A 27,072-nucleotide genomic window follows, 5' to 3' on the forward strand; every position below is an offset into this window, starting at 1 on the left:
ACATTTGGCAGGATCAAACTGCAGGTCAGTGACTTTCTAGGCAAAGGGGAGGTGGAAGTGGCTTAAAGGAAGTACTTTAAATAACTCCCAGGTAATTCTTCTAATAACATTTAATTCATCCATTCATCCATGTAATCAATAGGCTACAGTCAACTGCTAGACTCCCCAGGAAAAGAAACAAGGGGTAAGACCTGATCCTGAGCTCATGCTCTGGTGACTTAATGACTGTGGACACAAAGCCAAGATTACCTAGAATTCTTACTGGTGTCAAAGGCTGTAAGCCTGATCTCTAACAGTGGCTGATCATATTTTATCATAAAAAATATGGAAGGACATTTTGTCTCCTGAGACTGGCTTCTTGTGAAGGAGGCACATAGCAGCTTTGTGGTCTTCTCTCCAACCCTTGGCCACACTGCTGTGCTTGTTCCTGGCCTTGCAAATGCACCCTCATGCCCATGCTGCCTACACACACATACACACACATTCATAAAGGCACAGCCCATCCCATTCTCTTCCTTCATGGTTACTACCATCTTTGTCAAGGAGAATGAGGAACCTGGCATAACATCCCCTCAGGCATTATCAGGTGATCCAGTGTCCCAACAATCTCCTTGGAAAATAGACTCATTTTGTATGCACATAAATTTCACAGAGGTCTTCAGAATGTCCCCTGATTTTGAATTCCTAGAGGTCACACAACACACATGGTATTCGCCTCTATAAACCAAAGTGTTTGGATAGATGATCACTGAATACCTCGTAGCTGACAAAATAGTATCTTTTTGATTAACTGCTATGTTTGGATATCAACATTTTTTACTCTTGACCTGAATACCCTCAAGGGTAGGGAACTACATCTGAGACTAGAAAATAAAACTATTGGAGATGGGGCATCTCTTAGTATGACAGAAATGTAAAGATCATATACTTCAACCTTCTAGACCAAGGGTATATGAAAGAAGGGACTATCTTTTTCAAAAGCTGTATTCTAACTTATGCCATATAGTAAGTTGTCAGTAAATGTTTGATGGATGGATGAAATAAATTGATTAATGTATCTTATCCAAAGAATGTATCTTATCCAAAATGGTATCAGATTCCTTACTCTCCTCTCATTCACCAACAAGATTAAATAAATCATTTGATTCCCATCATCCTCTTGACAAGAAATAGTTAGACTTCTCAAAATCCTGAATGTACACTGTACATTCTTAAGAGAGTCTTCGCTAGCCTACCTATATTTTTAAATAAAAATTTCAAAGACAGGAACTGAATATTGTCCATTTTTCTGTCTTACACCCTGCCCCTGTTCTTTTAAAAATTGACATTGTTTAAGTGTCTTCCTTGTGCCTTATCATGTGCTAAAGCCTCACTTGATGGAACCAACAATTCAGAGAGGAAGGTGCTAATAGGCCTGTTTTACAGTTGAGGGTTTAGATTGTCTAAATAAAGTCTTTGAGGTGACTGGGCTCATAAACACAGAGCTCTTCTGAGTCCAATTCAAGAAACTATTGCCTTATTTTAAAAACTGCCTTGTTACACAGTAGACATTTTAATTTCTAAGTGAAGAAGTTTAGTCACAATGATCATCACCACCAAATCTGAGGAAACCATCTTGAATCACTTATTAATCCTGTTAGCAGGGTTCTGTGGGCTACACAGGGACATGGGGTCAGGAATGAGGGTCTGAGCAGAAGGGGAAGAGTATTCCATGAAGGAATTGGTCTCTGACTCAATGCCACAAAGAAACCTGCTTAGCTGTGGAAGCAGGCTTGGAAAACTATACTCAGGGATGGGAAGAAACTGAAATAGCATACTTCCACAGAGAAGCTATGGCAAGGATCTCTGGTGTTCTTAGAAGTCACTCTTTGAGCTTTTGTCCGGGCACGAGTTCCTTAAGAATCTTCTGGCAGCTCCACGGGTACCCGGCCTGGAGGAGGCTGTGACTGGTTAAAGCTCCTTTAGACCCTCGTCCCGGAGGGAGGTCTTGGGAGCTCCCAGTGCTTCCTTGGATTGTAGGGACAAGAAGGCAGAAGAATGTCAGAATGACCCAGCACGTGCCTGGTTGTGCAAGAGCCACCTCCTGCTCTTCCCAGAGCCAAGCCTGAGCCTATAAAAGACATACTCAGCTCCAGCACCTCATCTGCTCTGACTCCCCTGGGACGTGTCTGTGTTGTGTGTGACCACGGTGAGTGGCAACCTGGGAGACCAGAGGGCACAGGGGAATGGGAGGATGAACGAAGGCTTCAGAGAGTTATGTCTTTGATTCTGTGCTATTATGTGCAGAAAAGAGAGACAGTCTGACTTGAGTTTCTGGAAATCTTGCCTTGGGCTATGAGAAATGTGTATCTGACAGTTTCATCAAGGGCTTATTCTTATATTTCAAAAATGGATACTTTGTTGGGTGTGAATACTCTATTCAAGGTTATGAAGATTTGAAGATACTGCCTATCTACTAAAAGACAGAATAAGAAGCTTCTTATTGCATCTGATTTTCAAGTATATATCTTCATTCAGCAGGAAAGATTTAAGTTGTTTTCTTTCACTTGTTGATACATATGTGTGTATGTGTATACATATACACACACTGAATATTATTCACCGTCACCATATGATTTAGTTTTAAAAGAGATAAAATTGCCATCCTTGCCTTTTCACAGCTAAAGGGTTTGATTATTTCAACTTTCAGGTTGAAAAAGTCGCACTGAGATGTCCTGCCAGCAAAACCAGCAGCAGTGCCAGCCCCCTTCCAAGTGCCCCCCAAAATGCCCACTCAAGTGTCCTCCAAAGTGCCCACCCCAGTGCCCAGCCCCATGCCCACCTCCAGTCTCTTCCTGCTGTGGCTCCAGCTCTGGGGGCTGCTGGAGCTCTGGGGGTGGCAGTTGCTGTCTGAGCCACCACAGGCCCCGTCTCTTCCACCGGCACCGGCACCAGAGCCCAGACTGCTGTGAGTGTGAACCCTCTGGGGGCTCTAGCTGCTGCCACAGCTCTGGGGGCTGCTGCTGACCAGACCTCAAACATCACAGAGAAACACTTATGGAGAAACTTGCAGCCAGGATCTGTCCCAGAATGATGCTTCTCCTGCCCCTTTTTCTCCTTCCTTTGGGCTGACACACCTTGTGAAGTGTTTTGTCTGTTGTCATGGCCCAAGAGCCCATCTTGGATCCTGATCTTACCTTCCCACCTTACCTTATACAACAATAAAGCTCTTCTGCCTCTTCGTGAAGTATCCTGGCCATTGTCAATTCTTTTATTCTTTTCAAATCCCTTAAAGTCCAGTGCCCCAGCCATACACTTTTAAGGATGCTTTGGTAAGAGTGGGGCGTGAGAAAGAGGTATGCTGGAAGCAGTCTCCAGAGGGGCAATCCTGAAAGAGCAGCCTCACAGTAGGGCTTCTCAATGGGACTGCGCGTGTGCACTCGGAGACTGCGAGATGTGGACCCTCTCAGCCCAGGCAGGGGCCTGAAGGGACTGACAGCCCTAGGGCTGAGCGCTGCTGGCCATGTGCTGCTTGCTCAGTTTAACTCACCATGCCTAATGTAACTTATTTTCATGTTCTCTTCATGCCATGATGACAAAGTTAGAAAAATCTTTTGCACTCCGAGCAAAAAGATTTATTTAACAGAATTCTTTTCATCAGATTTAAAATGCTTGGTATGAGAATCAGAACCCTTAGGGGCAAGTTTAAATGACAACTCATTGTCACTCAACTACTCTCCGGGGAGGAGGAGTCTGTCCAGTTTTTGCTTTCTTTCATGTTCCAGCCTCTCCACGAAACAATGGTTAAATAAATACTTAAGCAATGTAAGGCTGAAGGAACACCTCAGTATGGGCCTGCTCAGTCCCTGTGACTCAATCCACGGCTAAGTGAGACACAGTATGGAACCAGGCTCTGGGCCATGTCCCACCTTTATTGCTGTATCTGCCTCACTGCAAAGGATCAGGCCTGGAGGGTGTGAAGGAGAATTATGAGAAATATCACTTTCAAAATATATATATGAAACAAAATATAAACCAAAATAAACAAAAAAAGAAATATCACTCTTACATAGCTGTAAAATAAGCTGCATGTAGCCCAGCCTGGGTCTGGCCCTCCTTAGGTTCTGGTCTCAGCTCAGCACTCATATTAAAATAATTTTAGGACAGAGAAGCAGCTTGTTTGGATGACTGAGGCTCTGTGCCTTGGGGAGGAAGTGTGAGGAAGAGTGAGGGCACCATCAGGGGAATTAAAAATAGCAGTCTATCAGCAGGCTGAGAGGTGTGTGTGGTGAGATGATGGGCTCAGTTCAGAGCAAGGCCCTGCTGAAAATGGGCTTATAAAGCATCCTATGCCTTCTTCTGCATGACACCAATGGGTACCAATTAACATCTCCACCTGTGTTCTTCCACTCTAGTCCCTCCTTATCATGCTTGAGGCTTCTTTTCTTTGCCCCTTTTTGTAAATATTGCAACTCCTATAGGTAATTATATGTCATTGTTAGTTTAATTTGAAATTCTCATAGTACTAATTCTGAGTCTACGTTCATATATGTATTGCCCACACTTTTTCTTTTTTGTTTCTCTGCGAACTACCTATTCATATACTCTGCCTTATTTTTCAGCATACTCCTTGGTTTTTTTTTTCTGGTCTATCTTAAGTATTTTCCCTCTGCATTAGTCAGTATTCTCCAAAGAAACAGAACCAGTAGGAGATATAGGTCTGGATAGAAATATAGATATAGTTAGTTACAGATATAGGTAGAGATACAAATTTATGATAAGAATTGGAAATGGATTTATGATTATGAAGGCTGAGAAATCTCAAGATCTGTCGTTGGAAAACTGGAAACCTAGAAGAGGGGATAGTTCTAGTCTGAATCTGAAGGCCTGAGAACCAGGAGAGCTGATGGTGGAAATTGCAATCTGAGCACGATCCCAGCACAATAAGATCAATATCCCAGCACAAAGCAGTCAGGCAGAAGAAATCTCCTCTTACTCAGCCCTATTGTTCTATTCTAGTCATCAGTTGATTGAATGAAGCCCACTCACACAGGGAAGAGTAATCTACTTTAATCGGTCTACAAATTCAAATGTTAATTTCATCCAAAAACATCCACACAGAAACAGCCCGAGTAATGTTTGACCAAATGTCTGGGCACCTTAGGGCCCAGTCAAGTCTCCATAAAATTAGCCAGCGTACTTCTCCTCTTCCTCCTTATATTTTAATGAGCCATATTGGCTTATAGTAATATTGTTTGCTATAAGAAATTTTAAATTTTAAATTTTCTTTTATCTTGAAAGTTTTAGACTTCTTGGTTAAGAGTTTTTTTTTTTTTCATGTTCTTAAGTTATACACATAGTCTTCAAGACTTTCTGCTAAGATTTTATTTGCTTGCTGTTTTACTTCCTAATTTGTTAGTATATTCATTTTTATTGTGAGATATAATCTACATACAAAAGAATAAATAAAATATATTTATGTAATTTAAAAAGAAACACAAATAATACCAACCACAATGAGGATAAGAAAGAGAAGACTGCTAGAACTCCAGAGTTGCCCCATGTCCCCCAATCACAAGATGCTTCTCCACCCCCACCAAAGGTAAGCATGTCACAATTTTTAATTTTCATTGTAGTTTTGCCATCGATGTATGCTTCCCAGTTGAGTTTTTAAGCTTTATAAACAAGGAGTCACAGTTTTATATAATTTTTTTCTCTTTGTTCAATGTCCAGTTGAGAAGGTAAATCCTACTGTATGTTGATCTGTACCTTATTCATTTTCATTATTGAATAGTATATTACACTATACCAAAACATACTTATCTATTCTACTGATGATGATCATTTAGTTTGCGTCTAGTTTTTGACAAATAATTCTAATTCTGTTATGAAAATTCTTATATATGTCTTCTGGGACATATCTGGGAAGTTTTTATTTTTCCCCAGAAGTACGATTACTGGATAGACATATTTTCATCTATCTGGATAACAACAACATGTTTTCCAGAGGGATTGCATTAATATTTATCCTGATCAGTATTGTATGATAATTTCTGCTGCTCTGCATCCTCACCATTACTGGTACTGGCACACCATTTTAATTTTGCTAATCGGGTGAGTGTCAGTATCTATTATCATCTCTTTAATTTGCATTTTCTAGATTACTTATGAAGTTGAGCATCTTTCATTGGCCATTTGAACGTCCCCTTTTGTTAGATTTATTTTCAAGCCCTTTGCTCATATTTCTATTATGTGTTTCTGTTTTGTAAAGATGGGTAGGCATTTTATTTCTGCATTTTGGGTACCAGACTTTTATTAGTTATGTGTAATGCAGATATGTTTTGCCACTCAGTGATTACTTTAGTTATTTAATGACATTACATTTCCGCTTGAGTTCATTTGTATAAAGTGTAGGGTTTAGCTCAAAATTTCTTTTTACCTGTTGATGTCCAATTGCTCCAACACCATTTGTTGAAAAAGATATTCTTCCACTTAAATTCTTTTGCACTTTTGTCAAAGATGAGTTGAACATATTTGTGTAGGTCTGTTTATGAGTTCTCTATTCCATTCCATTGATCTCTGTGTGTGTCCCTACACCAGTACCATACGATCTTGGTTACTGTAGACTTAATATTGGATAGAATTATTCTTATTTAGCAAGGCCATTTGATCTACTTTAGGGCCTATGCCTTTTAATATAAATGTTTAAACAAGTTTAATTTGGGAAAAAAAAAAACTTTGCTGAGATTTTATTGGGAATTGTATTAGACCTTTAGCTCAGTTTGGGGAAAATTGGCATCTTTATTGTTGTCTTCCAATCCTTGAACACAGTGTATTTTTCCATTTATTTAGGTCTTCTCTGATTTCTTTCATCATTGTTTTCTGATTTTCAGTATACCAATTCTGTCCATATTTTGCTCAGTGTATACCTAAGCATTTTTTTTGGAAGGATTATAAATGGTATTAGACTTTTGGCATGTTCACTGTTAACCTGTAGAAATGTGTTTTGTTTTCTTGTGTTGACTTTGTACCTTGCAACATTTTTTGACTCATTTATTAGTTCTAGAGTTTTTGTTTTTTCTTAGATTTCTTGAGATATGCCATCAGCAAATGGAGATAGTGAACACCTGACATTTTTGCCTTGTTTTCAATCGTGGGAGAAAGAATTCAGGTTTTCACAACTAAGTATGATGTTACCTGTAGAATTTTTGTAGATGGTCTTTATCGATTGGAGCTAATTCCCCTCTATTTTTAACTTGCTAAGAGATTGTATTATGAATTGGTACTGAATTTTGTCAAGTGTTTAACTGCACCAATTGATATGATTGTGTGATTTTTCTGTTTTAGCTTGTTGATATAATGGGTTTCATAAATTTTCAAATGCTGATCCTGCTTTGCATACCTGAAATAAATCCCAGTTGATCATTATGTATAATTATTTTTACATATTGTTGGATGAGATCTGCTGGTATTTTGTTGACGATTTTAGTGTCTAAGTTTAAAAGGTGTATTGTAGTTTTCTTTATTTTCGTACTATATTTATCTGATTATAATATCAGAGAAATGATGGGCCTCATTAAATGAGTTGAGAATATTCTGCCTACTTCTATTTTCTGAAAGAAATTGTGGAAATTTCTGAAAGAAAGTATGGAAAACAAATGTTATTTTTGTTTAACATGTTTGGTAGAATTCCCCAGTGAATCCACCTGGGCTTACACATTTTTTTTCCAGAGCTTTTAAGCAATAAATTCAATTTCTTGAATGGTTCTGGGACTATCTAGATCACTTATTTCATCTTAGCTTAGTCTTAGTAGTTTGTGGTTTTAGAGAAATTGGCTCAGTTTTTTAAAGCTGTCGCATTCATGAGCAGAGAAGTGTTTGTAGCATTCCCTTATCTTTTTAATGGCTGAGGGATCTGTAGTGATACTAAACTTTTTATTCCTGGTATTGGTGATTTTTGTCGTCTCTCTTTTTATTTTTGTGAAACTTGCTAGAGGTTTATAAATTTTATTGTTGGTTAATGAGCCTTATTGCAATAATTTCTTATATTATTTTCTAGTTTAAATTAGGTTGATTTTTGTTTCATCTTTACTTTTTCTTCTATCTGTTTCAGGTGTATTTTGCTCTTTGTCTTGTATCGTGAGCCAGAGACTTAGATTACTGTTTTGTGGAATTTATTTGTTTCTAGTGAACACTTAGGGCTAAAAATTTTCCTCTTAACACTGCTTTGGCTGTTTCTCTGTCTTAGTTAGTTTTGGTTACAATAGCAAAGGATCATAGACTGGGCGGCTTAAACAACAAACATTTATTTCTTACAGTGCTGAGGGCTGGGAAGTTCATAATCAAAGTGATAGCAGATCCAGTGTCTGGTGAGGGCACTCTTTCTGGCTTGCAGATGTCCACCTTCTCATTGTATATTCACATGGCCAGGGAAAAATTCTCTCCTACTTCCTCTTATAAGGGCACTAATCCCATTCATGAGGGCTCCACCCTCATAATCTAGTCACATCCCAAAGGTCCCTCTCTTAATAATATCACATGGGGATATATGAGTCTTTTTTTTTGTGAGGGACACATTCAGCCTATAAATAATTCCATATTTATATATTGTATATTCATTTTTGTTCATTTCTAAGTATTTTTAAGAATTTTCTTTGAGATTTCCTCTTTAACTCCTAGACTAGGAGTATACTGTTTAATTTCCATATGTTTAGAGATTTTTTTGTTTTCTTTCTTTATTGATTTCCATTTTGTATTAAAACAGAGAATTAAAAAACTATGCCTCAGTAATTATCAAACTAAAAGGAATTAAAAAGAGAGTTTTAATACCAACTCAAGGAACAAATAATTATTATTGTGTTAGCTTGTTCCGCATTGATATAAAGGAATACCTGAGGCTGGGTAATTTATAGAGAAAAAAGGTTTATTTGGCTCATGGTTTTGCAGGCTGCACAAGAAGCATGGTGCTGGCATCTGCTCCTGGTGAAGCTTCAGAAAGCTCCCACTCATGGTGGAAGGCAAAGAGGAAGCTGGCATATCACATGATGAGAAAGGGGAGAAAAGTGCATGGGGGTTGTCATACTCTTTAAAAAAATAGATATCCCATGAACCAGATCTCATTACCACTCATTACCTTGTGCAGAACACCATTCATGAGGGATCTGACCCCATAACTCATCACCTTCCACCAGTCCCAACTTCCAATATTTGGAGTCACATTTCAACATGAGATTCGGAGGGGACAAATATCCAAACCATATCAATTATCTTTACAAAATCTTGCAAGTCATATAAATGATTGGAAGATACATTTATACCACACCTAAACTCAAATTTCTCAAAACAATGATAAACTAACATTAATTATAAACAAATATATGAAAGTTACAAACTAAATGCTAAGTAATTAGATCAGCAGTATGAAAAAAAGAATATATTTTGTCCAACTACTGATTAATCTAGGAATGTAAGATTTGTTTATCATTAGAAAATATATTTCTTTATATCAACATATTAAGAGAGTGGAGCAATGACCAAAACTGATTAAATCTCAGCTTTCATGGAGCCTTCATTCTATTTCAAAGAAAGACTACAAATAGATAAATTGTAACGTGTTGACAGGTATGAAGTAAATAAACAGAGTAGAGATGGAGAATAATGGTGTTTATGTTTTGTTTTCTATTATAGTCAAGGTGGGTTGAGAGGTGGCATTTAAGCAGAGGGCTCAGTGAAATGAGAGAGTGGACCAATTTACTATTTAGATGAAGAGAATTCTTCCAGGTAGCTGGAAGAACAAGTGTAAAGGCTGTGAGTAACAAGTATGCTTGGTATATTAGAAGACTAGCAAGTGGAGCAGAGCTGCCAGAGCCTAGTGGTTGAGATAAAGTAAGTTAGGCAATAATGTCCAAGTATGGAAGTAGGATTGGACGGGGCCTTGTACACCACAGTAAGGGTATGGATTTTGTTCTAAGTGCGATGGAAGCACTGCTTTAGCTGCATCCCACAAGCTTTGATGGTCTGTGTTTTCATTTTTATTCAAATAAAACTATTTTCTAGTTTTTCTTATGACTTCATCTTTGATTTATAGGTCATTTAGGTAAAATTAATTTTAATACTATATTTTATTTAGGCTAGTATATCCATAATTTTGCATTTCAGCATGTAATCAGTCTAAAATATTAGTGAGATATTTTACATTTGAAGCAATTTTATGTCTTCAAACTCAGCATTATGCTATGGCACATCTCAATTCAGACAAGTTGTATTTCAAGGGCTTTATTGTCTCATGTGATTATTGGCTACTGTATTGGACAGAGTAGGGCTACACCAATAGTTTTCATCTCTGTTTGCACAACACATTCAACTGGGACATTTTTAAAAACACCAGTGCTGGGGCCCTATTCCCAGAAATTCTGAATTAATTAGTCTACAGTTGAGTCCTGGCATCTTTTTGTTTTATGACTGCCGACTAAGACCACTGGTGTCAACCTTGAAATTTTCCTTTAATCACACCATGTTTCTTCTGTGTTGAGGTTCAGCATCACCATCTAACTTCTTAGGTGTTTCTGTTTCTTTCTCCAGTTCTACTGTGAGGTCCTGAGGACAGGAACAAGGTTAACTCATCTGTATTTCTCACACAATTGAGGCAGTGCTGGTCCCAGATTAAGAGCTCAAATGTGGTAGGTCACTGCTTGTTACAACAGCCCTCTGTAGCGATGATTCGCTTGCCATAAACACCATCAACATGGGGCACTGGACTGGGAGAGAGAGATGGAAAATGGGAGGACATTCTTACAAAAATACTTGCTGGAAAATCTGCCCTCCACAACAATTCCATTCCTGCTGTCTAATGCACATTTTCTGAGTTAGTAATAGCAGAAGTTACTATAAAAGTAAGTAATTTCTTTCTTTACAGAGGGGAAATATAGGCTGGAGATTTACTCATCTTCCTTATCATCATTATCAATGTCTTCATGTTCATTCATATCAGCTAACTTTGTCATTGTTAGGCATTTATTTTACATAGTACGTATTTCCAGAAGTACATCGTGATTATATGTGTATCTACATATATCATATATGATATATGTAAGGAGAAATAAACCAATCTTAATGGGTTGCATGAAGAGTTGCATCCTATATAAACCTTTTGAGAATTAGAGCAACACACACCAAATTTCTTTTTCTTGTTGGTTTAGAGTGTTTTGATGGGTAAAAGGGAAGAATTTTTTTCTATGATAGGAAAAATACCTTCCTCGTAATGATCTTCTTGTATGTTTGTTGAGGAAAAAAAATCAGTCCTTTTTAAAAAAATATAGTTGCAATAAATGCAACATGTCTGTGTGTGTGTGTGTGTGTGTGTGTGTGTGGTTGACAGATACTTTCACAAAAAGTTCCTGAATTGGTAGAAGTCTCAAGTCTCTGACCTGTGCTCATGAGCTACTTAAATGTGGCAGAATCACATACACAACACACCACAGAAAAACTCAGAAACTCCTACTCAAAAGGCCCCTTGCTAATGACAAGTTCCTTGGTAACCCAAATAGAAGTAGACAAATATGATAGCCTTTGAATTCCAGGCTGAAGTGTTCTTAGAAGAGAAATTCTAAAGAGAAGAGTGACTGACCAAGGGGCATTCCTCTCCACAGTTAGGATTGGGGACTTGGCCTGGTCTAAAAGCATGGGGGATACTCTCTAAAAGAGTAAGGAGGCCTAAGGTACCAGACCAGCATCTCAGGATTGACTGACCTGGGAAAGGTCCACAGCCTCTGGCTGAAATTTGGCTGGAATATGTTAGGGGCTAAATCTCGGGCAGTCTTGGAGCCTTTGGTGCCAAAGTTCTTCCTGAGGGACTGAGTAAAGTGTGTTCAGGAGGGAGGCTTGAAAGGTAAGTACCCATAGCCTTAAACCCCTCTGCTTGCCACACCTTGAGACTTTAGCCTGGGAAAAGGGTCTGATTTACAAAAAGTCTCATAAAGTCACCCTCTCTCCCACTAGTGCTGAATAGGCTACCTGGGAAGCTCATCATCCAGCTCAGGAGGAGGTGAAACCAGGAGGCAGGAGAATGTCAGGCATGACCCTGCACATGTGCAACAACCACATCCTGCTCCTGCCCTTAGAATGGCTCATCCGAGGCCCAGTCCCAGGATCCATATCAAGTGTGTTCCTGCTGCTGGCTCCTCATCTGCTCTGCTTCCTAAGGGACGCATCTGCGGCTGCGTCTCAGCCCAGGATGAGTGTTTCTATAGGAATCCAGAGGGCGGCGCTAGCGGGATGAAGATGGAGATGGAGAGTAATTCTGGAAGGGGAAGAGTGAAGCGTAGAGGAGGAGTAGCAGGAAGAAATGGTGGACAAGGCCAGAAGGCCGGAAGTAGTAGTTGACTCTGAACAAAGCAGGAACCAACCTGGGAAGGATTATCCCTGTGATCAGACAGGGAGATGATGAATGACCTAGGATTGCTGCAGCCCTACCAATAGTTGGCCTGCTGGCGCTAAGCCCATTGCTCTGAAGGAAGCTTTTCTGTAGCTGTGCAGATCTCAAATTTATTATTATTTATTAAACAGATTTTCTACCAATTTCTAAATTCCATTTCTAGATAGATTCATGTGGGTAGAATTGCAATGTATTTAACATGTCTTTGAGATGGCTTCAAATTTTGCTGGCTTTATTAGTTCAGAAGTCACCTATAAACCGCCTAACAAATACTAAGAATTATTGAAAGCTCTAGGGATACAAAAGTAATGAAGATATACTCTGTCTCAAAGAGGTTTCTATACATGTCCTTATTTTAGATATTCCTCTTCATCACCTTGGGGGAGGATTTTAAAATAGAAAAAATGTAATGGCTCTTGATATTAAGTTTCTATATATGTTTCTATTTTGTCATTCAGGTTTATTGAAATCCCACCAAGATGTCCTGCCAGCAGTGCCAGCCCCCTCCCAAGTGTCCTATCCCCAAGTGTCCCCTCAAATGCCCCCAAAAGTGTGCATCCCCATGCCCACCTCCAATCCCTTCTTGCTGTGACTCCAGCTCTGGGGGAGGTGGCTGCTGCCTGAGCCACCACAGACGCCGCAGGCCCCACTGCCACAGACCCCAGAGCTCCGATTGCTGTGGCAGTGGCAGCAGCCAGCAGTGTGGGGGTTCTGGCTGCTGCTGACCTGGACCAGGAGCAGCACTGAAGGAATTAGTGGGCGAAGGACCCATTGCAGCCTGGTGTTTTACCTCCTCCACTCTCTTGCCTTTCCTTTTTGCAGCCCCATCAATTGAATAAACATGCAGGTTTGCTTCTCATCAACTTCAGACCTTGGATTTGCATTATTTTAGCTTTATGTCAATATCTGTATTTCAGATTGTTGAAAAATTGTCTGACGTGCTTTGCAACAATAAATTTACTTTCAAGTAATTTTCAAGTCCCAGTTTGATGGTGGTTTTTATTCCACTTTTCTTCACTTTTACCTAAATCCCAATCCTTTTCCCTAGATAGATAGATGTATTGCTTTTACTGGAATAGAGAAATTCAACCAATTAAACTTTAATGAATTACTTATTTGTGTACACATACTTTCACGAAAATCTAAAATTCTGCAGTATTTGTGAAAACAGTAAGGATTGAATAGAATTCCAAGATAAACCTAACTTAAATTTTAAAAAAAATAGTGGTGAAATAGCCAAGTCACTAAAGTTGTTTGGACAGAAAAAATCTAATTTACTTAAGTTAAAAAAAATGTACTTACTGCTCCATACATTTTCTAAAGCAATATTCTCTTTCTCTCTGTCTCTCTCTGTCTCTCTCTGTCTCTCTCTCTCTCTCTGTGCGTGTGTGTGTGTGTGTGTGTGTGTGTTTAAAAGATTAACATTAAGAAAGCAGAATAGCATCACATCCATTTGGGAACCATGTAGAAAAGTGTACTAATTTTTGTAGCTGTTCTTATTAATTGTGTTGTGCACATACAAGAGTCTGGTTAAATAAAATTCTATTGAGTCCCAGGTTTCTTTTTTTGAGAAGCCTATTTACAGTATCCAAAAGTCAGAATTGGAATTCAATGAAGTACTATTTCCCTTGTTCTCTCCACTCTGTCCTAAAGGTAAGGAGCCCCTTGTTACAGAGCTCTGCTGACTTAGGACTTTCTCTGAGGCAGACACATTGGTAATGATAGCTCACAGGTTGCAGACCTGTCTTAGCCTTGTGGTCATGCAGGGAGTTCAAATGATTTCACTGGGAGAAAGTGCAGAAGAGGTGGGCATCAGTGTGCAGCCTTGGGCCTTTGCAGACCGCTGTTGAAATAAACTTGGTTTGTTGCTTTTCCTGCTGTTGTTCTTGCACTTACCACCAATTGAAATTACATATTTATTTCTCTTTGTTTGTTAAGTGCCTCTCACCTTATCCCCGAAGAAGATTATACTATAAACTATTTATTATATATAATGTATATGCTTCAAGATGTCATTGTCTGGTCATGGAAACAAAGACGATTCTAGCCACATTCGAACTAGTTTAAACACAGAAAGATCTAATGCAGGGAATTTGTTGAATTTGTTAGAAAAGTCTTGGAGGGGCCAAATAAGTAAAAGTGGTACTCAGGGATTACCCAGAGATCTGGAAGAATTTGGGGCAGGACGTAGGACTTGCCAAATAGCTGTGCTGGCTCAGGAGAGCAATGGAAACAAAACTGTCATTCTTGCCGTATTCTCACAGACAGCAGCCAGGTGTGACAGCTCCAAGATCACTCTTTGAAATTCTGGTTCACTAGTCCCCAGAATGACGTATTGGGATGGGGGAAAGGGTGGAGACCAGTGGTTTTGGAGGTCAGGGGCTGGTGTGGCAGGTCACAGGCTTTCTGGGACATAGGCCATCCGAAGTGAAGAAAGAGCCCTGTTCCTCACCCTGTTCCCCTGCTCTGGTCGCTGTTCAGAACCAAATGCAACTGTAATGACTACAAATGGTTGATGGGGGATAAGAAATAGCAACACCAGGAAAACTAACCAATATTCAGTTAGCATTTACTCATGTTAGGCATCTGCTTTATCTCACATTAACATTTGCTTGGTCTGTTTATTCTAACGGTATTTATTAAGTGCCTACTATCTATCAAGTGCAGTTTTAAGATTTGAGAATATACTTGTGAACAAAACAGCCAAAAATTTCTTCCTCATTGAACTTATTCTAAGAAAAGAAGGCAGGTGACAAACAAAATGAATTAAAAAATATGTATTATTCACGCAACCGACAAATATGTTTTGAGTGCACCAAGTATTATGTATAGTAAGGCACTGTGGACAGAGCAGTGAACAAAAGCAATGAAAGTTCTCACCCAATAGGGTTCACATTTTGATGGGGCAAAATGAAAAATACATGCATACATAAAATATATAATGTATTAGATGAGGATAAACTCTAAGGAGAGAAATAAGGTTGGAAGAGGGACAGGGAGGGCAAGTGGGTATGGATTATAACGCTAAATGGGGTCACCAGTGAAGGGTTCACAGGAGCCACATTTGAGCAAAGACTTGAGTGAGAAAGTCAGCCACGTGGGCATCTAGGGGAACAGTGTGGGTAGAGAAGAAGCAACAGCAAAGGGCCTGCAGTGGGACTGTGCCTGAGCATCAGACAAACTGCAAGTGGACTGGTGCGGGGTCAGAGTGAGGGGAGAGGATGGGACACGAGATCAGTGAAGTACAGGGTATAGGGTCCAGTCCATGCATCCCTTTTGAAAGCCTTTTTAAGGACTTTGGCTTTTACCATGAGCCAAATGAGAATTCATTCGAACATTTTTGAGCAGAGGAATGACATGCTCTTACTATTAATGTCTTCATTTTATAGATGAGAAAACCGCTTCAGAATGTACAGCTAATTATCTAAGGTCACACATCCTGGCATTGGCAGAGCTATGACTAGGACTGGGACTGTCTGAAAGGAGATATGAAAAGTTCAGCTGGCTCTTTGGGTGAAGGTCTTGAAGAGGTTAAAATAAAGGTCAGAATAGGCCATTTGCACAGAGAGGATGGATAAAATAGTTGAGAAGGGTCCACAAGGGGACATAATTCAGTGTGTTCTACCTGTAAAAGTTTTCTGTATCCCTTTACATCTTGAAATGAAAAGATGAAGAGACAACTTCCACTGAAAATCCAGGAGGTGGTTGTAAGATCAAATACAATGAAACAGTTCTACAACACTGTAGGTAAATCTGAGGGACTAGTTACCTGCTGTATGTTATAAAGGAATAAATGGGTTAGGGAAAGGCTGGTGGACATTCGAGGCCCACTAGTGTGGGCCATTCCAGGAGAAAGAGAAGTATCTGGACATTGATATTCACTGACCTCTGTGATCAAGAGGGGTTTGGTGCTGTCTTGCTGTGTCCCCAGAGCAAACAGCTCATGTGACTCTGAGCTAGGTGGGGCTTGCATTCTCATGTTTGGATGACCCACACATTTGCACACAGTGGGAGTCCTGTATGACTTTTCCCCTCCATATGTGAAAACTCTCTCTGCTCCATAGAGGATGTCCTTTACAAGATGTTCCTTGGCTCTTCTTGTGGTAGTCTGGGTGGAAGTGGTGAGTGGGAATGGAGGTAAGGAGGAAAGCAGGTGAGGGAGCTCCCTAGAAAGCCAGCTCAGTGTCCACGTGTGGTTACGGAACATGTCCTAGATGAGATTGAGAAATTCCTGTCTAGGGTTGGCTCCTGCCTGGCTGTGTGACCTCAAGCAAGTTTCTTCCCTTCTCTGTGAGCCTCAGTTACAATATAGGGGCTGCCCTCTGTCCTTTATTCTGTGGTTCTACAACAGAATCTCCTGATAGTCTAGGAAGAACCCCCAATTATCACAGCAATATCGCAGGGGATCTCCGGTGCAAGCCTTGGAGCTAAGCCTAAAGCAGACACACATAGACATAAAATCTAAGAGTGGAGATCACTGGTCTCAGACACAGTAGAGAGATTTCTCACCAAGTACCAACATTCCTGTGCACTCCCTTTCTTCAGTGTATGGCTTCTCATTTCTTCCTCCTTCTTGTCCCCAGAAGGGGAGGGACCCAGATTTGACCTTTAGATTGTCCCCATTCTTTGATCAGGAAAAGTTCCTAGGATGAGAGGAGACCCAGAACATGATGTCAGAGAGCAACATGTCTTTTTGGGCACCTCCCTGTCTAATCCCCTGATCTGGGTTAAAATCTGAGTCTGGTTCACACAATAAGGGGCCCAGCTTCAAATGTATAGTGAATGCCAAGATTCATGGATATTGGTGCTGTAAGGGATCTGAGAGACAATCCAGTATACAGTTCCTGACTATCCTGATGGTAAATCCCAAAAGAAGCTAACCAGGGGCACTACAGAGGACTTGTATTATTTTATTTTATTTTAATTTCTGGAGACAGGATCTCCAGTGCAGTGGCATCATCATAGCTCACTGCAGCATTGAACTCATGCACTCAAGCAATCCTCTTGCCTCAGCCTCTGGAGTAACTAGAATTGCACAAGCCACTGTACCTAGCTTACAGAGAACTTGCAAAGATTAGCCAATCTTTCTAAGAATAGCAGCCCATTAGGCTGTATGACCCAGGTATTCAATTGCATTCTGGCAGGGGCCAGACCCCTTGACCTATTTTAGTACTTTCTGCCTTGGAGATTATTCTCTCTGCCTACTACTCTGGACCAGTTTTCCATGAATCCACAAGTCTCTGATTCTATCAGCTTGTATCCAAAGAGATAAATGTAAGGGAGGTTCTGGGAGCAGATTTTTGGGATAACCCTGTGAGTCATCCTGGCACTTGCACCAGTTATCTGACTTCTCCATGCCTTGCCTTGCCAGCCTATACAGTGGGTGGGCCACAACCCACCCACCTGTTTTGGTGGCACATAGATAAGGTGTCTCTCACCAGGTATGCTAGTACTGCTTGCAGATGTCAAACCCATTAGTGAGAGCTTGACTCCATACAGCAGGAAGTGAGCCAATCAGAGCTCACAGATGGCATGAGATGCACAGATTGGCTAATGACAGGATGGCACTGACCACGTGGAGGAAGGAGGTCAGTCTGGGCTGTGCTGTGAATGTAAAGTATCCCCATTCATTCATTCACTCATTCATTTGTTTAGTCAATGTTTCCCAGGTCCTATGATGATATATGGTGAATATGTCCACAGTTGACAAATCTTGAAAATCATAGTCTCGTGGGAATAACTCCATGGAAGGCTAGGTTGTGGAAGTATACATTTCCCTTGTAGAACAGGCTCCTACAACCACAGAATATCATAGCCAGAAGGGGTCTCATCTAGCCTCTTTGCTTTAGATTGGAAGAGGAAAGGCCTAGAGACACCAGGGCACTGTGGAATCACAGGGTGGGGCGGTGGCACAATCAGGATAAGGGTCCAGGTCTTTCTATTTGTGCCTTGAAATGTCTGTCTCCAGTTTTGTTGGCACACCTTAAAATGACTGGTCTTCTAGGGCATTTTCTTCTCTGTAAAGTGGGGATATCCCATCCTACATATAATGCAGAAGACTTCCTAATGACTGCTTGTATGTTGGGTGACTGAAAGGTATGGTTCCTGAAGCATCATGGATTGTAACACGAGAAGCAGCATGTTTTGGTAGAAAAACAAATTTTGAAGTCTCTTTTACCTGGGTTCAAATTCTGGCTCTATCACTTCTAACTGTGTGAGCTTGGGCAAGTTATTTTTTGTTTGGGACACTATTGTGAGAACCAAATTTGATGAGCTATCCCATGCGGTGTCTAACCCTAAAAAGAGAATGTTCCTTTTCCTTTTACTCCATAAAACATCAGGTCTGGGGATGCACTGAGGCGGGACACTTAGGAGAGCAGAAGTGGAATGGCCTGGAACCACATCCCTTCTCATTTACCCCTCCCTTTGGGGAGAGGGACTGACTGGTGGTCTTCATGGTGGAAGCTGTGCAGTAAGACAAGCCCATCAGAGGCAGGAATGACAGGAAGAAGCAGGACACCATGCCTGAGGACACCAAGCCAAGACACCAAGCCTGAAGCAGAGTCTCCCATCTTGCTTCTTCCAAAATGTTCAGGATCAGAGAGGCATCACACTACCTGACTTTAAAATATACTACAAAGCTATAGTAACCCAAACAGCATGGTACTGGCATAAAAACAGACACATAGACCAATGGAACAGAATAGAGAACCCAGAAATTAATCCATATATTTGCTATCAACTGATCTTTGACAAAGGTGCCAAGAACACATGATAGGGAAAGGAAAGTCTCTTGAATAAGTGATTCTGAAAAAACTGGGTATCCTCATGAAGAAGAATGAAATAGGATGCTTATCTCACACTGCATACTAAAATCAACCAAAAAATGAATTAAAAATGTAAATTTAAGATTCAAAACTATGAAACTGCTAGGAAAAAAACAAGGGAAAACTCCATGATATTGGTCTGGGCAATGACCTTTTGAATATGACCTCAAAAACATAGACAGCAAAAGCAGAAATAGACAAATAAGATTAAATCAAGTTAAAATGCTTCTGTACAGAAAAGGAAATAAACAACAGAGTAAATAGACAACCTACAAAATGAGAAAACATTTGCAAACTATACATCTCATAAGGAGTTAATATCCAAAATGTATAAGGAACTCAAACAACCCAATAGAAAGAACACAAATATCCCAATTAAAAAAATGGGCAGAGGATCTGAATATACATTTCTCGAAAGAAGACATACAAATGGTCAACATGTCTAGAAAAAGTGCTCAATATCACTAATCACCAGGGAAATGCAAATCAAAACCACAATGAAATAATACCTCACTCTTGTAATAATGGCTATTATCAAAAAACAAACAAACGAAAATGACGACAAAGATGTAGAGGAAAGGGAACTCATACACCATTGGCGAGAATGTAAGTTAGTGCAGCCATTATGAGAAACAGTATGGAGGTGTCTCAAGAAACTGCAAATAGAACTATCACATTATCCAGCAATCTCACTACTAGGTATTTGTCCAAATGAAAGAAAATTAGTATATCACAGGGATAACTGTATTCCTATGTTTATTGCAGTGCTGTTTACAATAAATAGCAAACACACAGAATCAACCCAAGTGTTCATCAGTGAACAAATGAATAAAGAAAATGGAGTATGAACACACAATGGAATACTATCCAACCATAAAAAGGAATAAAATCCTGTCATTTCCAGCAACATGGATGGAACTGGAGGTCATTATGGTAAGTGAAATTAGAAAGATAAAAGATAACATGTTGGCAAGGATGTGGAGGAAATAAAATCTAGTACACCATTGGTGGGAATGCAATTTAGTACAGCCATGTAGAAAACAGTACGGAGGGTCCTCAAAAATTAAAAATAGAACTGGCATATAATCCTTCAATCACACTAGTAGGCATATATCCAAAGAAATTGAAGTCAGTAATGTTGAAGAGATATCTGCATTCCCATGTTTATTGCAGCACTATTCACAATAGGCAATAAAAGGAATCAACCTAAGTGTAAATCAAAGGATAAATGGATGCTTAAAAATGCTATATATACACAAAGAATATTATTCTATAATATTCTATAAAAAGAAGGAAATCCTGTCATTTGTGAGAAGGTGAATGAACCTGGAAGACAATATGCTAAGCAAAATAAACCAGGCATAGATAGACATACTGCATGATCTAATTTATATGTGGAATCTAGAAATGTTGATCTCGTAGAAATAGAGAGCAGAGTGCTGGTTACCAGAGGTTGGGGTGCCTGGTAGGCGGGGTTGGGGAGATTTTTTAAAGTATTCAGGGGAAGACTTTGCAAGACCTCACTTGGCATGGGGGAGGGTCTGTGAATTAGTGGGTCTTTGCAAACTCTTTGTTTAGGAAATGTAGAGGCCTTAAAGCCTATGGGTCCTGGGAAATGTGGGGATCTATTATGTACAAATACAATAGAACCATTTACCTGAGAGGCCATAGAGGCCACGGTAGAGCCTGCACTGGCTTATCTAAGGAATTGACATTTATTTGGACCAGTGCTAGGCTTAGGCTCAAGAAAACCTTCTTCAGTGGGCGACCTGATACAGCTCAGTGGGGGCAGCATGGGCTCTGGAGTTGGATAGATTTGGGTTCCAATGTCACTCCATTACCTACTGATGGGATGACCTTGGTGAAATAGACCTCTGGGTCTCAGTTTTCTCTTATGTAAAATTGGGGCTAATGAAGCCTGTCTCATAGAGTTATTTCAAAATCAAATGAAATAACACAGGCAAAGAGCCTAGGACAGTATCCACCACATAGTAAGTGCTCAGTACATAATATTCCCATCTCTCTTTCTGCATCTTCTGCATTGTGGAAAAGAAAAGAGGCAGGGATTCAAGGACAATGCCATGTTCAGAAATAAAAGGCAACATATTGTAGTGATAAAGATCATGATCTATGAAAGCAGACAGCCTGCATCTGAGGTCTGGCTTCCTTACTTACCGGCTTGTGATGATGGGTAACTCCCTTAATCTTTCAGGGCCTCAGTTGTGTCCCTCTGTAAATGTACTTCCTCATGAATTGTTTGTTATATATAAAGTATTCAAATAAACTTTAGATTCTATTATTGTTGTTGTTGTTGTTGTTGTTATCACACAGTGTTCATCTGGCTGGAATTTTCCCTGCTCAGCATTCTTTGGAATTGAAGCCTGGTAGTGAGGTCCTGAAAGGTAAGAATCGGGGAGCCTAAGGGGCATGAGAAGGCTGAAGGGAGGCAGTCTAGACCCCAGCCTGGAGCCTAGGATCATCAAGCACCCACCCAGTTTCCAAATGAACCTAGAATAACCTGATATTACACGAAACAAACCATTTCTTGGAGGTGTTGCTGTCATATTGGGCCAGAGACCACTGGGCCAAACTGCTCAGCAACCTAGACCAGCAGAAGTTACCTTGGAATCCCACAGAACACTCAGGCTGAGTGAAGTGAAGTGAATCTATAGTTCAATTTTCAATTTTTCATACACTGTGCCAAAAGCTACACTTAGCTTTAGATTAGATTCTCAATTTTAGTTAGATTATCTAAGCTACACTTAGCTTTTGGCACAGTGTATGAAAAATTGAGAATCTAACTATACCTTGGATAAGTCCTTGAAGACTCAAGTGACCTAGAAACAGCTTCATTAGAGACAGATCACATAGGCATCACTCATAACTTCTAGGAAAAGGAGACTGACTTGTTTCCTGAAGAAGGGAACAGGAATCATTTATCTAGTGTTTGGGAAAACCCAGTGTCAAGCACAGACATGCCCTGCCTCTGACTGAGGAGTCAGGCATACTGGGGAGGAATCTTGCCAATGCAATGCCAGCCCTCCTCCTTGTGATCTCTGGTGCTTCATTTAGATGCCATTAAATTGCCTCATTGCTGCCCTATAAAAGGTCTCCCCACCTGCCAGTTTTTCAGATCACTGGCTTCTTCCAGTCTTATTCCTGTCAGCAAAGAGGGTAAGTCTCTATACTGGATAAAGACATGGTGAGAAACAGAGCCTTGGTGAAGCTGGGGTGGAATGAGAGCTATGGGATGAAGGGTGAGTGAGGACTAGACACTGAGGAAATCTGCTGAAGGAGGCTGAAGGCAATGCTGGTGGGAAACTTGGAGCCTGGGGTGTGAGAGGAAAGGGAGGGGAGCAAGACGAGCTGATATTCCTGTGTAAGAAGGGACTTTAGAGAACTGGCTCCCCATCCCCTTAGCTGAGTATGGTTGTGCAGTCCTCTCTTGGGTCCATGGGCTAATGAGGCCAACTGATAGTCCAGCTGGTTCGAGGAGCACGTGGTGGAAACCTGCTCAAATTTAGCCTTGTTCTTTGCTCCTTACCGGGCACAGCTTGAGGCTCATGTTGGCTCAGGGTCCATTGACACAAATTTGCCTTTCCTGGGTATTCCTTGTCTCGGCAGGAGGAAGAGGGGAAGTCACCCTGGAGAGAACTGGTGGCAGGGGGCAATCATCTGGGAGCAGCAGTTTCCAAAGGGTAATTCACAATGCAGACACTGAAGTAAGATGAGGGGAGGCTTGGAGAGTTGGGTAGAAACACAGGCAGCACCATTTCAAGCCTCCATTTCCCAATATAGAGACTGAGGCCCAGAGATGAGCGGTGACTTGTACCAAGCCACATAGCCAGCTACAGGCACAGGAGCAGAGCTGAGAGTCCCTGGCTCTGAATCTACCTCCTGACAAGTATACAGCCTCTGGATGTCTGCATCCTTCTCAAGAAAGCCCTGCTTGCAAATCACTGTATTCAAAGGAGATGTTGAAGGTTTCCCCTAGAAACCTTCATAGTTATATAGTTCTAATGAAACCTTTCTTTACAGATTTTGCAAAGCCACAGAACAATGTGTGACCAGCAGAAGCAGCCACAGTTCCCTCCATCTTGTGTGAAAGGTTCGGGACTAGGGGCTGGACAGGGTACCAATGGTGCCTCTGTGAAATGCCCAGTTCCATGCCAGACCAAAACTGTCCGTGTGACGGGCTCTGCTCCATGCCCCACTCAAACCTATGTGAAGTACCAAGTTCCATGCCAGACTCAAACCTACGTGAAGTGCCCAGCTCCCTGCCAGACGACCTATGTGAAATACCCAACTCCCTGCCAAACTTACGTGAAGTGCCCAGCTCCCTGCCAGACGACCTATGTGAAATGCCCAACTCCCTGCCAAACCTACGTGAAGTGCCCAGCTCCCTGCCAGACGACCTACATCAAAAGTCCAGCTCCCTGCCAGACCCAGACGTGCTGTGTCCAGGGTGCTTCTCCTTGCCAGAGCTATTACGTTCAAGCTCCTGCAAGTGGCTCAACCTCCCAGTACTGTGCCCCTGACCCATGCTCTGCTCCCTGTTCCACCAGCTACTGTTGTCTGGCTCCCCGGACCTTCGGCGTGAGTCCCCTGAGACGCTGGATTCAGCGGCCCCAGGACTGCAACACAGGATCGTCTGGCTGCTGTGACAATTCGGGAAGCTCTGGATGCTGTGGTTCTGGGGACTGTGGCTGCGGCTGTGGATGTGGCAGCTCTGGGTGCTGCTGTTTGGGAATCATCCCCATGAGGTCCCGAGGTCCTGCATGCTGTGACCATGAGGATGACTGCTGCTGCTAAACATACGACAGCTCAACTCCGGAATGCACTGCCCAGCTACCCCTTCTGGAACACACACCAGCTTCTGGCCCCCTTTCTGTTATTGCCAGTGAGGTAGAACCTCATCACTTCGCCTCTGTGCTTTGCTTCTCTACCAAGGCAGCCTGCCAGAGTTAGCACAATCCCCAAACTTTGGCATGAATAAAGCTCTGAATGCAGTTCATTTTCTGTCTGTTTGTTTGGTCCATATTTAGGCTTTCTATCAGGCACTCTTCTGCGTCTTTCTCTTCTTACTCTTGTTTCTCAGCTAGAGGAAAGATCTTCATGAACATGAACAAGTGGACTGAGCTGGTGAAATCCCAGCCTGGGAGCCCCATGCCTTCTAGAATGCTGTGAATAAACTTTCCCATGCAAGTTAGAAGCATCTGATAACGGAGATTTGAGAGTTGGGGCTGTTTTTGTGCTGCCCTTTGATGAGTCTCAGAGCGGGGTTGACCATGAAGAGACTCTCATCTTCCTGGGTGTTGGAGGGATTGTGAAATTGTGTCCACTCAGGAGTATCACTGGACCATGTCCCCACCACTGTGCAGAGGGCTTGAACCCATGCAGGACTTTATGAATTACATTTTCTCATCTGACAGGCTTGCTCTCTTGAAACTATAGATTGAACGCCTGAAGGAAGAGGCTAGGAGCCCCCTGAAGTGGGTAGCTATTCACCAGGTCAGTCCGGGTAGTAAGTGACCCATCTCCGAAGGAAGGTGAATCTTGTGTGAGGGGCTTCTGGGTCCCATTCTGGGCCCCTCATCCTAGTTAGCTCTTTCTTCTCCATTGCTTAGCTAGCTCTAGAGAATTTGGGGTGGACTTCTGTAACTAGAGATTCCAAAATACGCACATTAAAAAATAGAGGAGTAACAAGTATTTAAAACAACCCCACAAGGCCTGGTTCATAGGAGACAATATGTTTGATGGTGCATAAATGAATGTATAAAGGAATGAATGAAAAAGAGCAGGGAATCATGTGTTTGTTTCTAAACTGTCTCCGTGGATTAACCCTGGACACTAGCAGAAGGTCATCTTGACTACTCTGCTGCCTTTGAATGTCTAAACACCTGTAGTTCCACAAACAGCACACCATCCCTTCATCCAAACTCCCTAAACTTGCAGCCCAGTCACTGGAAACCCACTCAGGGATGGAACTGCCTTGGCCAGGGCCACACTTCCCTCTTGTACCAACTGGGTCCTGCGACGTAGGAGGATGGGGTGCTGAAGTTCCCTGTGGTCTGGTCTCTTTAGAGAATGGTATCTGCAAAGCCCAACCCAGCACTGAAAATATTGTAGGGAAATCTCTTTAAAATCCAATGCATACTTCTAAAAATCCCATTTCTATCCTTTTGAATTCCTTCATATTCCATAGCTGTTCATCAGCTTCTCACTAAATTCTCCCAAATGTTCTTAACATCCAGACATTGTGGCTTCTTTGATTTCTTTCTCTCCTTGCTTACTCTCCTTTCCTCCTCAATCCCACCTGGTTCTGGTACTGGTTATGTAAATGACTTGAGTTTTTCTGTCTCCCTTGTTAATTCTCTCTGTACTTACCCAATCTTAGTATTCTCTGCTCCACAGGAATTAACCGAGGAATAAAACCTCTCCTCTTTTCTCCAGCTGTTCTAATGTTCTCTCTAACTCACTCTACCGACTTTGTACAAGAGGGAGGAATGTAGTTGAAACCAAGAGCTAACCTTATGAAGCTCACCAAACTTAACCTGCCTTGCTTGCTTTTAGTTACTTACGTCTAGTTAATCTTAAAACCTGTGTAGCTAAAAGTCACACAGCTAAGCAATCTGCTAGCTTCCTTTTAGAGAACATCCCTGACACATAAGTTACCATGCTGATGGTCCCTTGTTGTTTTTTTAAGAACTTGCTGTTGGTTGTTTTCTAGTTCAAGCTGAAACCACTGACCCTTCAACTGGGCCTGCAAGAATGCCTGAGAGGTGACCTTTTGATGTCAGAGGGTCAGAAGCTCCTCCCTCAGATTATGCTAATACCACCATTTTCTGAACATGCTTCTTATGAAGAGCCGTGAAGCTCGACCATGCATGTGCAGATCGCCACTTGCCTCACTGTTCCTCGCCTCCAACTGCCTTTCCCCAGGCCCTGAACTACCTTGCTCCTCTATTCCATAAATATCTCTGAAACCATGTCTTTGGAAAGGTGGATTTGAGATATGTTGGCTGTCCTGGCTTACAGTGCACAGGTAGCACACATCTAGTTCAGTAGCACAATTATAAAGCTCAAAGGGCAAAAATATAATTTTCTTTAATAGGGTGTATGAGTGGAAGAAAAAGTCAAGGAGCAAAAACTTACACATTAGTACATCTCAATTGACTGCATATCTTAGACTTTTCTGTTTTATTATATAGGATCATAATACATGTTGCCCTATGACTAGCTGTTTTCATTTAATACACAAATGTTGAACATAAATTTTGGTTAGTGCACATAGTTGTATCTTATTTCCTTTTGTTGTTTGGTTTTTAATATTTTCTTAGTGTGGTTGCTCAAAGATTTATTTAACCATCTCCCTAAATTGCCCTTTTTGATTTCTCTCTTTCTCTTCTGTTTTTCTCTCTGTCTCTGTTTGTCTCTTATTATTACTATATAAGTTGCTGTTAATGCTTTTTAAAAATGTTTTCACATTTTCTATTGAAATGAAACACACTTCTAGAAAAGTATACAGATTATAAGTGTATTACTCACTGAACACACACGTGTAACCACCATCTGGACCCCAGAAATCTAATGTCATATTAAAAACAAATAAAGTCTCTGTTTACCATGAACTAGGAGGCTGAATTTGGAGATATGAGATGGATTAGAGCAGAAATAGCTTTATATAACCCCAAACCTTCGCAGGAGCCCTGATTGTGTGTTAGGTGGATATGTAGAAAAGACAATGTAAAGAGAAGCATCAGCCCTGAGGTCTAGGTCCTCCAGGCATCCAGGTGAGTTCTGAGAGCGCCTACCAGTGACCCCAACACATAG

General features: G+C 41.1%; 2 protein-coding genes across 2 annotated transcripts; both read left to right on the top strand.

The window, feature by feature from the left end:
- Positions 1 to 2,160: 2,160 nt before the first annotated feature.
- Positions 2,161 to 3,226, top strand: LOC112613459 (late cornified envelope protein 2A-like). The gene is made up of 2 exons (XM_025368983.1): positions 2,161 to 2,188; positions 2,690 to 3,226. The coding sequence occupies exon 2, from the start codon at positions 2,710 to 2,712 to the stop codon at positions 3,004 to 3,006; it is 297 nt and encodes a 98-aa protein (XP_025224768.1). The 5' UTR covers positions 2,161 to 2,188; positions 2,690 to 2,709; the 3' UTR covers positions 3,007 to 3,226.
- Positions 3,227 to 23,298: 20,072 nt separating this feature from the next.
- Positions 23,299 to 24,239, top strand: C1H1orf68 (chromosome 1 C1orf68 homolog). The gene has a single exon (XM_025397557.1). It carries the CDS (start codon positions 23,299 to 23,301, stop codon positions 24,049 to 24,051), a length of 753 nt encoding a protein of 250 aa, XP_025253342.1. The 3' UTR covers positions 24,052 to 24,239.
- The last annotated feature ends 2,833 nt before the right edge of the window (positions 24,240 to 27,072 follow it).

This window comes from Theropithecus gelada, chromosome 1, assembly GCF_003255815.1.
Source record: "Theropithecus gelada isolate Dixy chromosome 1, Tgel_1.0, whole genome shotgun sequence".
Classification (NCBI taxonomy): Eukaryota; Metazoa; Chordata; class Mammalia; order Primates; family Cercopithecidae; genus Theropithecus; species Theropithecus gelada.

Bases quoted from the DNA above. Each gene is read 5' to 3' on its own strand.
- LOC112613459 (XM_025368983.1), top strand. From the start codon at position 2,710: ATGTCCTGCCAGCAAAACCAGCAGCAGTGCCAGCCCCCTTCCAAGTGC.
- C1H1orf68 (XM_025397557.1), top strand. From the start codon at position 23,299: ATGTGTGACCAGCAGAAGCAGCCACAGTTCCCTCCATCTTGTGTGAAA.